This window comes from Ovis canadensis, chromosome 3 (assembly GCF_042477335.2).
Source record: "Ovis canadensis isolate MfBH-ARS-UI-01 breed Bighorn chromosome 3, ARS-UI_OviCan_v2, whole genome shotgun sequence".
NCBI lineage: Eukaryota > Metazoa > Chordata > Mammalia > Artiodactyla > Bovidae > Ovis > Ovis canadensis.
This window is the reverse complement of record NC_091247.1, coordinates 2,298,565-2,311,315: the sequence shown is the minus strand read 5'-3', so window position 1 is coordinate 2,311,315 and position 12,751 is coordinate 2,298,565. Positions and strand designations below refer to the sequence as shown.

The following is a 12,751-nucleotide window of genomic DNA, read 5'->3' as shown; positions in this document are numbered from 1 at the left end:
AAGGGAAAGGCCACCCACTCCAGTCTTCTGGCCTGGAGAACTCCATGGACCGTCCACGGGGCCGCAGAGCCAGACCCGACTGAGCAGCTTGCCCTTTCACTCTTCTGATGAGATGAACGGGCCTCAGACTTGCCCGGGTGCCGCCTTCACACTCCGTAACTGGACGTACCCAAAGCCCCGGAAAACCTTTTGCTGATGATGCTGTATCTCAAGGCAGCGTCTCTGATCGGTTGGCCTGGGCAGCCCCCGTGCTGTGGCGGGGGAGACTCGGGCTGTTCCCTCCCACGGCCACAGCTGGGAGCAGAGAGCAGGACTGGCCTGGCCCCAGAGCTGGGCGGGCGGGGGGGGGGGGGGTGTCACATCCCCCACACCACCAGCCGCACTGGGACCGTTCCAGGGCATTTTTCAATACACTCACATGTCTTCCGCACACGGATAAATCCCAGTACAAAACATGACATGCTCTCCTTCCCTGTCTCTGAAAACGAGCCGATAGCGTTACACGGCTGCCCGATAAATGTTTCATGGAGGCACTTGCTGAGAAGGCAGCCTTTGATTGTTTTCCTTGTTACACAGTGAAGTGATCTTCGCTCCCTCGAGGGGAGGACAGGCCTGAGGGTGGGGGGAGCTGGGGCTCCAGGGCACGTGGACATTTTTACAGCCCCACCACTGAACGCCGTTGGGGACACGGAACCCATCAGTGAGGATGCCCGTCCACCTACCACCCCTGATAACCGGGGGGCAGATCCCTGAACCCCAAGCTCCCTGCCAGCCACTGGCCTCTGCCTTGGCCTTCAGGCCTTGACCCGCAGGGGCTGTGTGAGGACCAGGTCAGGGTGGGGTGGGGTGTGGCCCACCTTTAGGAGGGGCAGCTTTGCGCCCCCACACAGAGGGGGCCCGCGTATCTCAGAGCTCACTCCTCGGCAAAACCCACACCCTGGGCTTGAAACAACAGGCATTCATTCTCCTGGGGTGGGAGGCCAGAAATCCTGTATCAAGATGCAGGCAGGGCCAGCGAGCTCTTAGAGGAGGAGCGCCCCCGACTCGCTCAGCTCCTGGTGGTCCAGGCAGCCCCGGGCTGCACAGCATCAGGCTAGTCTCTGCCTCACCTCCCCGTCCCTGCCCCGTCCCCCCTCCCTCCCCTGTCCCCCATCACACCCCATCCCCGCAGCCCCCCCGACCCGGTCCCCACGTCCTCTGACCCCTGAGGGGGTGAGACAGGCCAATCAGAGCCCTGCCCCCGCCTGCTCCCTCGAAGGGCGGGGCAGGGCGGGGCAGGGGGCAACCTCACAACGTGCAGCCCCTCTGAGGCACAAGGCGCCCCCCACCCACCCGGTGACAGCCGGTCACCAGCCTCAGATGCCACTTCAGCCCCGAGAGCCTTGAAACAAAACTGACCAGGCCTGACGGCACCTCCTCCCCCGCCCTCACCTCACCTCCTCCAAGGCCTTCCAGACAGGAGCGCCCTCCCTGCCACTCCTCCCTTCTAGAACCTTCTGTGGATCTCCTCCCCCAGGAACGGTGGGGAACCCTACAGGCACCACTGCCCCGGGAGGGGGGATCCCACATTCCGGTGTGACATGCTCGGGAATGAGGTTCGGGGCGGTGGGGAGGGAAGCGGGGTGACTGCAAACACCAAGCCACAGAGACACACCCCAAAGGGGCGGGACGCGTGTCCTGCGAACGCCGCTGGAATCCAGTAAGAAGCCAGAGAGCAGGAGGCCGGCCGGCTGAGGACCAGGGAGCCAAAGGCGGAGGCTGGTCCCGGCTCGCAGGAGCGCTCGGGTCCCCTGAAGACCCAGAGCCGAGCCCACCACGCGGGCCCCACGGGGCGGGTGCAGAGGCCCATGCCCGGGGCCCCACGACGGCCCCGAACCGGATCCTCAGGCCCACGTCCACCGGCCTGCCCAGCGCTAGCGCTGCTCTCACAAAAGCGCCTCAAACAGCTCGGGTTTACTACCCTGCGGATCCGGACATCAGGAGTCTACAGCGGGTCTCACAGACGCAGATCAAGGGGGTGGCAGGGCCGGCTCCTTCCAGGGGCGCGAGGGGAGAACCTAGCCCTTTCACAGCCTCTAAGATGACCCGCATTCCCTGGCCTGTGGCCACACCCCTCCAACCTCCTTCCCCTGACTCTGACCCTCCTGCCTCCTCCTTACGTTTACAGGTAAAATTCCATCTATAAAACTTGACCTGTAGAGAAGCTTTTCCCAGTCTAGACACAGGGTCTAGGGGCTAGGAGGAGGGTGTATCTTTTGGGGGCCACCTTTCAGCCCGCCACAAGGCCGGCAGCCCGTGGGTGTTCACAGGGTGTCCAGGGCGGCTAAAAGCGCGCTGCACAGGGCCAGGCTCACAGCAACCTTGGGCGGCAGGGGGACCCTTCCCAGCCACAGACAAAGAGACAGAGGGTCCATGAATATCCTTGCCCAAGACCCCTCAGCAAGCAGGCGGCTGAGAGAGGAGGCCTCCTAAGGCTGAGGGCGCCCTGGTCTCACCGTTCCCTTTGCCATCTCCTCCTTCCCAGGCACTCAGAGCTGTGATGACCCCCAAACAGGACATCCTGCAATGTGGAGGGCCAGCTCCGGCTGTGACGAGGGCTGGATGACGCCCCATGGACTTGCCCACCATCACTGCCGGCCCCCCAGCCGGCACCGGGGGGGCGCCCTTAGATTAAGTTTCCTATTCATCGGCCCCTGAGAAGCACAACTGGGGCTTCTGTGGAAGACCAGCTCACGGCACACGGAGCAAGGGTGGTGAAAAGGGTCATTATTAAAGGATCGCGTCGGGCTCCTCTCCAGCCACGAGAGACGCGCGGGAGAGATTCGTTAGGGCTGTGGGCTCCATCTGCGGGTTTTCAAAACAGCAGAGTCTAGTCAGCGGAAGCCCTTTTGCTGATTACCGACACCAGGAAACGCTCTCAAGCCAACAGCACAGTCAGGGTCCTGTGTGAGTGCTGGTGGCTCCCAGCCGTCACATCGCCTGTGAAACCCTCGGCCTGCGCGGAGCTGCTCAGACGCGTCCCGCTCGGGAGCGGCCAGAGCCCACCTCCCAGGCCCAGGGCGGGGGAGCTGCGGAGCGTGCCGGAGGACCTGTCCCCGGGCGCTGCGAAGGGAAAGGACCCCGGGGAAGTTCTGGACTGGGGCTCAGACAGGGAGGGAGAAACACTGGGTGAGACAGGGCCCAGGGCACGTTCAGCGATCAGAGCGAGGGGGAGACACAGGCGAGCTCTTCCTGTGAAGGTGCTGTTCTGGTCAGCAGGCCCCGTCCCCGCCTTTGGTCCACAAACACCTTCCCGGCCCCCTCACCTCCCTCCCCCATGTGCAATAAGGGTTAATGCCACACCCTGTGAGTCCAGGGAAGGTCAGGCTCTGGCCTGGCTCCCGAGAGGGACCTCTGAGCCCTTGGGACATCCTGCTGATTAAAGAATCTCTGTCTACCTGGGTGGGGGTGGGGGGAGCGCCCAGGCCAGGCCAGAGGTCTGTGAAATCATGGGGTTTATGGGGGACCTCAGGCCCACAGTATCAGCTAGACCTCTCCAGGGGCTGGAAGCTAAGGTCACCCCCACGGGGGCAAGCCAACGCCGACCTCGGGGTTCAGCCTCACCTCAATGAACCCTGAGACACCCTCTGGGTTTACCCCACTCCCACCAGCTCCACGAGGAGCTGCCCACACGAGGCGTGTAGCCCACCAGACTGGAGCGGCTCTCAGCTGCTCCACAGGCTAGACCGCTGCTCTCTGCTCACTGTCGCCCTAGGGGCTGGGGTCTTCATTCCCCATCCAGGGGGCCACTGTGCCCACATGCTGCCCGGAAGAAAGAGGGAAGAAGGCGCGTTCCCAAGTCCACGGGCCAGCCTTGGAGAGCCGGCCTCTGCCCACCCAGCGCAGCAGCGGCCGGGGAGACACCTGCGCCGTGGGGCAGGGGCCCTGGGACTGCGGGGGCGGAGGGGTCAGGGGAGACGGGGAGACGGAGGTGAGAAGGCCAGGGCGCCGCCCGGCCCCTCAGGGACCTCCACACTGATCAGAGGCCACCTGGTCGCTCTCTGGCCCCTCACCACTTTCTAAGCCACCAGCAGACTCCCTGGCCAGCTGTCACCCCGGGGAAACCGAGGCTCCGGGAGCCAACAGAGAGGGCAGTCATGGCCTTGGCCACGGGCCTCTTGCCCCAGGGCAGGGCATGGGGAGCCTGACGCTGTGCTCAGCCCACCAAGGGCCTCGTGCGCCCCAGGAGCACCCCTGCGCTCCCCGACACCAGGCCCCCGACCAGGAAGATGGTTATGAGATGGGAAGAAAAGATCGCACTTTCGCTTTACATGACAAAGTCAACAGAACGACTGACTTCCGTGGCATGAACGCCATTCCCGCCTACACGCACGCGCAGACACGCACGCAGGTGGAGGACGGGCTGGAACAGGGAGGAAGCGCCCAGAGCGCCTGTCATCCGGGCTAGCAGGGCAAAGAACAGACGACCGTTTCTGGGAAAAGCACAAACAAGAAAACACACGAACTGTCTGTGTACCCAGCAATGCTCGCTTTTTAAAACTACACATTTTCAAACAGTCCCGGTTACAGACAAAAGCTACACTGAAAACCAGCCCGCGCAGCTGGGGGCCTCACAGGCAGAGCGACGTTCTAGAACATGGGCCAGGAGGTGGTGCAGGGACTTCACCCTAACGTCATGCTTTACACCCTAAACGTGCTACCAATATTCTCGAATGTGTGTTTAATAGCAGTGCAACGACATTTTTAAACAGCCTGTCCTTCATCTGACATTTTTAAAAAATCCTCAATTCAGTGAAACTTCTGAGTCTTCGGAGAACCCAACAGGAAAAGAGGTCTGGGTGGGTTCCCTGATATTTGCATCTGTTCCCATGACTCTCTGGACCTGGGCGAACAGCCGCACCAAGGGGCCCGTTGCAGTGGGCATCCTGATTTTGGGACCCTTAGCCCACGAGCGTGCAGGGACCCCCATGACAACACCAGGGGGGAGCCCCCTCCAGAGCTGAACCACTCTCACAAGGTCACCGGTACCCACCCAGGCGAGACCCCCAGTCCCTGCATCCTCAGGAGGAGTCACCTCTGCCCCCGAAACCTCTCTCTCCCACCCCGCTGGCCCATGACCCAGGGACCCCGGGGGAGGCAGGCCCTAGGCTTGCACCCCATTGGGTGCGGAAGCTGGTCTCCCTGACCCCAATCTGAGGGTCGGAATCTGCAACGACCAGATCTCACCAGGGGCTGCCCTCCCCTGTCCCATGTGGCCGGCATGCCCCCATCCCCCCAGACGCCTCCGCCCCCTCAGTGCCAGGGTCCCCCACTCCCCAACATCCATGTGTCAGAAATCAGACCCCAGCGCTACAGGATTCTCTGTAAATCCAAGCAGAGTTAAAGCTGAGAGTGGGGAGATTCCTGCTGGGGCGGGGGCGGGGGGGGGGGCCACAGCCACAGGCAGGCAGGGCCCCTGGCTCAGCCCCATCTCCACAAACACCGCCACTTCATTGGAGGCAAAACCCAGGTCTGACACGTGGAGAGGGCATTTAGGTAGGCGATGATCTGTGAAAGGATTAATTTGCTGATCTTATTACCTAAATCGAAAGAGATTTTGCAGCCATCAGTAACAGGCTTGCAAGATTTCCCGGGTGTGAGCTAAAGCCTCGCCCCTCCTCCCCACCCCTTCCAGCCGCCACCAACAGGCAACCCAACACGCTGAAAATTCATGAGAAAGACCCGGGCCGAGGGTATCTGTTCAAGACTCCAGGATCTGCAACAGGGCACATGGGAGGCAAACGAAGACGAAGCGGTGGGCGCCCTGCCGTGCGCTCCGCAAAGCTCACCTGATCCCTTTGTTCTGAGCCAAGTTGTGCAAGGAGAGTCTTGACACGGCAGAGATGACCTGTGAGGGGAGACGAAAAGACGCTTCTGAATTTCATGAGAAAGCCGGGAGTCATCACGAGACAGTAATGAAGTGCTCTGTGGATGTCGAGAACTGTTACTAAAGCACTTTCATCTCAGGAAAAAAATAACAAAAAGCAGAGCATAAGGTCTTTTTAGACAAGACACCTGTTTCGCATTTGCTGTGCAGGGTGCGTCGTTTCGGGGCACTGATGTCTGCTGAGGGCCACGTGCGCCCGGTGCGCGCCCCGGAGCCCAGGCCTGGGCTCACAGCCCCTCTGCCATCTCCTGCCCATCGGCCACTCACTGAGTCCCGCCCTCCTCTCCCAGGAGGGGGTCTGCCCCGTCGAGGCCACACAGGGCCCCCCCCCCCGGCTCCTGCTCTGGAAGGCATCGTGTGATTTAATAATAACTCCTGTCATGGTGGGGGCTGACCCATTTCACAGGTGGGGAGATGGAGACCCAGAGATGCCAAGTGACTGCCCAAAGTCACACAGCAGGCTGGAGCGCAGCGTAGGTGCACACATCCCAGCAGAGAGCTCCCTTCCCTTCCAGCCCCTCCAATCTTTCCATATGGACCATTTAACCAGATGCCCAGCTAGCTAGGGGGTCAGGGTGCAGAGGGAAAACAAAGAGCCCCAGGTTCCGATCACACAAGGGGACCCCAGGAGGCTCTCCCTGGATGAACAGATGTGTCAAAGTCCTGGGGTCCCTGCCCCAGCCCGGTCCTGCCCTGTAACCAGCCCCCTCCAGACACACAAGACCCACCCGGCTCCCAGCCTCAGAGGCCTCAACACAGCCAGTCCACAGACCTTCAGATGACCGGGGCAAGCAAGGACGAGGCTCCACAGACGGTCACGGTGAACGGGGGCCAGGCGAGAGCACGGCTGACCCTGAACACAGAGCGTTACACGCTCGAGCGTGACCCGCGGGTCACACAAGCTGCTCACGGTTCCCAGCGGGACTCACGGGGAACCTGCTGTGAGAGACCACGCAGCGCGGAGGCAGAGGGACAACTCCAAGAGCCCCCTGCGTGTGCACAGGTGTGTGCGTGTGTACACGCACACGTGCATCGCGGCCTGTGATGACCACTGGCCACACTCACAGACATCCTCAGAAACTGAGCCCAGTGAGCCTTTTATGTGCGTCATCCCGGCGAATCCTCACACCCCTACGAGGCCGGCTGTGTACACGAGGGACTCGGGAAGCCCAAGGCCAGCTCACCTCCCCAAAGCCCCCCACCCGGGACACACGCCTCAGACCTCGTGTGAGGTGGCTCTCCGTCCAGCGGCGATTTTCTAGAAGTGGGGAGAGAACCCCACACTGTACACAAGGGCCCTTTCTCAGCTGGCGAGACGGCGGATCCAGCCAACAAGCCGCGCGCTGTGCGCTGACTTCCGGGAGGGCCTCTGTTTCAGGGGCCGGTTCGCGTGGAAGTCATGAATCCGAGGAGCGACAGGCTCCTCTGCGTCTTCTCAGACAAGACTCGATGGGCCGACTGTGCATCTAGCCCAGCCAGGGCCCCCACACTTGAGTGTGCCAAGAGGCCTTTCACATGTAACGAGCGACTTGGCTTCTGCTGTTATTCTTGGCTTCTAAGGGCTCTAAATATTTAGGACGAACAAAAATCAAAGCAGTATTGCTCGGTGTCCTTACAGTCACTAGACAGAGTGCTGAAAGTATCGGGGCCCAAGGGTTTGGCAACTGGAGGGCACACGTGCCACCCCCCTCCTACGCCTACCGTGGCAGATATCACCAGTCAACTGACGCGCTCCTCCACCCTGAGCCAGACACAACTCAGGATCCTCCGTGCCGAGTCCGAACAAGACACCAGCAACAGGCCAGCATCGGCTCAGAAAACGAAGCTTGTCTGCTGACCTGGGGTCGGGGCCGCGTCTCGTGTGGGTAGAGCCCAGGACAGGGGGAGCTGCCACAGGTGAGCGAGCCGAGGCCAGGAGACGGGCCTGTGTGCCCACGGGTCCTCAGTCTCGGGGGACAGAGTGGCTTCTGCAGCTGCCGTGACCACAGCAAGGCTCGGCCCTGAGCTCTCGGCCGCTCTCCTCCAGGCTGGAGCCTGTCACTAGTGATTAGTGAAGGGCTCTGGATTCCGATCGCCAGACGGGGCCAGCTCCTTAAACGAGGTTAACCGTCCCAGCTCTGCCCAAGGCGCCCTGTCCCTTGCTGGTCCGTCCTGCACGTCTGTGCAGAAAGGGAAATCTCAGGTCTCACCTGGGGGCACCTGGCTCGGTGACCCAGGGCCCAGGGCAGGGGCTCCAGGGAGCAGACCCCTGAGAACTGTGGGGTCAGATGAGGGGAGGGGCCCCCATGAAAGTTAAGGGAGCAGGTGTCACGAAGCACCCTAGTGGCTCCCGGAGGCACCTCTGGCCGGTGCCTTCCCCACCCTCGGGTGAGAGCTGGGCTTCCCCAGAGGCACCCCTCTCCCATAATGATCAAAAACTTCCCGCCTCAGAGTCCCTGCCAGCTCCTCTGAAAACACACGTCAAGGATGACATTTCCCCAACTTCCATCCCCCTTCTCATCTGCATCCCTGATAACGAGCGAAAAGACGCACAGCTGCTCGTCTTGCCCCCTCCCTCCCTCCACACAAAAGGCTCAGACTCCTGGCCTCGGCGAGCCAGCAGCAGCTCCCGCGGGGCCCACGGGGCCTCAGCCCCAGGCGAGCAGAGGAACGTGTGTGCAGAGGCCGGGCAGGGAACCCGCGGGAGGAGGCTGTGCGCCCACGGGGACCAGTCGCGCCGGGAGCGGACGGCTGCATGCCAGCTCCCCAAAGCCGCAGGTGCCTGCCGTCCTCTCGCGTCTGCCTCCCGCTCGCCCGTCACCTGCAGGGTTTCAGCCCCTTCACTTGAAGGAAGACGGATGTTGTTGACGGTGCAGAGCCTGGGGCCCGAGGTCTGGACCCTGGAAGGCAGTCTCACCGGGCCCCACCGGGCCCCACCGGGCGTGGACTGCTCAGACCCCGAGGCGGCGCCCCACCAGCCTGCATCCGGGCAAACAGACTGCCAGACACTGGCCAGTCGGCTTCCTCGCGTTCACGGGAGGAGCTTTAGAATGGAGGCTCCCAGGCTCTGCCCGGAGGGTGGTCGCTCCTCAGAAGGTGCCCCCTACGGAGCAGGCGTGGGGCGAGGTGGGGGCTGGGACCGGAGTGGTCTGGGATGCAGATGGCCTGCACCGTCCTGGGTTCGAATCCGGCCACCAACCTCAGTCTGCCCGCCTGTGAAATGGGAACGGGCGCACCCCCTCCCGCGAGACTGGTGGTCTCGCTGGAACGTGTGCCAGGCGTCTGGCCTGCTGCAGTGCGTCTGCACGACCAGGGGTTGAGGAGGTCCACGCGCTGGTTTAGGGTTGACTCACCCCTCCTACTTGGGCTTCCCGGGTGGCTCAGCAGTAACGAGTCTGCAGTGCAGGAGACCAGGTTCGATCCCTGGGTGGGGAAGATCCCTGGAGGAGGGCACGGCACCCCTCTCCAGTTTCTTGTCTGGAGAATCCCATGGACAGAGGAGCCTGGCGGGCTACAGCCCATGGGGTCGCAAAGAGTCGGATGTGACTGAGTGACTTAGCACCCACACAAGAACCTTGCCCTCACTCGGACGAAAACACGGGAAGAGGGGAAAGGTCTGGTTCCAGGCTCGAGGCTTACAACTTTGTTGTGACTTCAAAAGAGAAGTTCAGGATGAGGGCTGAAAAGGCAGAGACCAAAGGCCAAGGGAGGGACAGACAGACAGAGGGGGTGGGGACTCTGCCTTTCAAAGGCAGCATCACTCAGAGGCCTCCAGGGGAGACGGGGTGGACACCCAGAGGCCTCCAGGCAGGCCTGGACTCCGCAGCCCCTTGCCAAAGCCTCTGTTGAAACCTGGGGAAAAGCAGTCAGAGACCAGCCTTGCAGCTAGGCCCTGAGTGGCAGAGTCAGCTGCAGGCTGCCCAGCTTGCCAGCCCTCCTCTGCTCGGGTCCCTGGGCTGCAGCAGTCAGCTTCCCGGTGGGGCAAGGGCTCCAGCTCCGGGAAGGACTCGCCTCCGACCTCTCCAGGGCAGGGTCTGTAAAATGCAGGCGCTGACCTGCTGGTGAGGCATAAACTCAGGTCCTAAGGGCCTTTTTTCACTGAAGTAGGATGAGACAGGAACAGACAAGACAAGACAGACAGTATCGGAAAAGAAAAGTCAGGGACTCTATTTTCAGTCTGGAGGAGTTGAGTGACTTAGCTTCCCTGACTTGTTCACTCATCAAACATTCAACATGCCCTGCGAAGTGCCAGCCGCGGGCCTTCTGGCCAGGCCGTAACAGGGGATGGGTCGGGTTCAGGGACGTTTTCGGAGCTCCAAGAGCCCCAGGAGGCTCCCTCCCAGCAGATGGAGTGGGCCAACACTGTACCCCATTTTACAGACAGGAATCGAGGCCCAGGGACCCACAAACTCACTCAAGGTCACACCGCAGCAGCTACCACACCTGACCTTCAAAACAGGCTCCGAGCCGCCTCTTCACAGACGAGAAAGACTGCCGCCCACCGAGTTCATGAGACGGCCTAAGGACAGTGACTGCAAGGATGCTCAGAGAGTGGGGATATGGGTGAGCGGATAAGCAGAGAGGTGGGCGGGCGGGTGGATGGTGTGTGGTCGGAGGGAAGGACGGATGGACAGATGGGTGGAAGGATGGATGGACGGATGGGTAGATGGACAGACAGGATCCACAGCAAAGGTTCCGATGAGAACCTGCCTCCCAATCCTTCATCTTAACTCTAGGAACATGAACTATCATTTATCAAGCCCTCACTAAGTGCCGAGCAATACACCGATGAACACGACGCAGACATGTTCCCGCATGTAGTCTCTCTCCCCACTCTCCACGCATCAGACGCAGACACTGGGGACTCGAGGGAACGAGGGCCCTGCCCCAGGTCTGTGCTGGCCGCTGCCGTGCTCCCATCACGGGAGCCAGCAGCAGGCAACGAAACCCTGAGCTCCTCTTCCAGGCCCCCTGCACGTCTCCCAGCCTCCCCCGCAGTTACTGAGGTCCACCCCATGGGAGCAGACCTCCCAGGGGCTACTCTCAGGCACGGCTCATGACGCTTCCCTGCTTCTGGGGCGATCTCGAAAGCCTCAGGTTAGAGGTGGCAAAGCCGCCGTCACACTGGGTCCCAGAAGGTCTGCATGGCACAAGGGGCCACGCACGCACACACGCGCTCACGCACTGCACCCCGGGCCCTCCCTGAACGGTCCTGCCGTCTCCGGGGGAGGCCAGCCCAGGCCAGGTGCCGCCTGCCCCAACACTGCTCTCACCAGGCCGCGCGCCACTCTGCCCTGGGCTCCACAGCGCCGGGCTCTCGAGTTGTGGGATCTCAGTTCCCAACCAGGGACTGAGCCCACAGCCCTGAACTGCAAGGTGGATTCTCAAGCACTGGGCCACCAAGTCCCTGCCCTGCAACTCAGGACCTGAGCCGAGGACCCCACAGAGATGATCCAGAGGATGGCCAGGGACACACCTCGGCCTTTAGAAGGGCCGGCTGCCCAGTCTCTGGTCAGCTGGCGAATGGGCAGGTCTGTCAGCCCCGCATGGTCAGGGGGGCGCCCCGCCATTCTGAGGAATCACTAAGTGGGAACGGCACAGACCAGGAAAGACCCCCTTATCAGCCAGGACCAGGCATCGCAAACACACAGCAGCAGCTCGGAGCCAACTGGGCGAGATGATCAAGCTCATTTAAATACGTTGCCCCGGAAACTCCATATCTGTGGAGGAAATCTACAGCCAACGAGAGGCTGCATATTCAGAAGCAAATCATTATAAACGGCATTCTCCAGCTCAGCCGGCGGCGACCTGCTTTTTCTCTTTTCACGTTGAAAGCAAGGTCAGAGACACGGGTGCCTCTGCCTTCAGATGACGAGCGGCGACGAGGAGGGTCTGCGGGCACCCATGCTCGTGTTCAAACGCCGCCTCCAACAGGCCGGGAAACAAAAGCCGGTGGGACCCGGTCATCTCAGCCACCACCTGCGGCACATCAGCACCCGGGGGCCCTACAGATGCGGTCTTCCTTCAAGGGAGCCAGAAGGAGGCTGGGAGATGGGAGGGGGCCGGACTCCAGGCTCCAAGACAGCGAACAGCAAAATGAAGCCCACTAGTGGGGCCAGGTGACCGGTGGCAAGGGAGGGCAGTCTGCTCGTCCTTAGGGGGTCAGAGCTTCAGGGTGACTTAGGAGGAACAAAAAAGGCTAACAAGAAAGAAAAGTCTATCAATGTCTCGGAACTGGACACTGCTTTGTCCTGCTCTTGAACTGGGCTTCCAGCGAGACTTGAAACCACTCCCCGCATCTAGCTTCCTCGTTTGGTGGGTCCAGATCAAGAAAAGACGCTCAAATGCAGGGAGAAGACACCACCCTGAGCCTCGGGACCAGCGGCAAGAGTCTCTACGCCTCGGGCTCTGCAGGTGCTGACGTCTGTAACAGGGACAGAGGGCTGAATGCCGACATGCGGGACCCCTGAGCCGGGCGCCCTGCGGGGTCTGAGCCGGCGGCCTCGCAGGCCCCTGCCCACGGCGCACCTCCAGGGCAGTCAGCGTCTGCATGCCTCGGTCTCTCTGTGCGTGGACCCGGCTGTCTCCACAGCCACCCGCCAGAGGGGCTGCTCGTCTCTGCAAGGTGAGAAAACTGAAGCCCAGAGGGTACGGCGACGTGACCGGGTCCTCACCGCTGGGGTCAGGGACCACGCTGGAGTCGGGCTGTGAAACACACAGGAGGCCCCGCAAAAGCAGGGACACCAAGCGTCTGTCCTCGCCGCCTCCCCCGGGCCAGGAGAAAGCCCGAACCCCCGCTCACCCTGGGCGGGTGGTCACGGGGGACAGGCTGGCTCCGCTGCCAGC

At 61.9% G+C, this 12,751-nt stretch overlaps 1 protein-coding gene across 6 annotated transcripts in view; it reads right to left on the bottom strand.

Annotated features, from left to right (window-relative positions):
* Positions 1-12,751, bottom strand: part of VAV2 (vav guanine nucleotide exchange factor 2) — a 178,220-nt gene that overhangs the window by 70,589 nt on the left and 94,880 nt on the right. For all 6 annotated transcript variants that reach the window (XM_069579840.1, XM_069579836.1, XM_069579837.1 and 3 more), the window contains exon 3: positions 5,829-5,887. In XM_069579840.1, the coding sequence (XP_069435941.1) occupies positions 5,829-5,887 (59 nt within the window). The remainder of the gene's footprint in view (positions 1-5,828; positions 5,888-12,751) is intronic.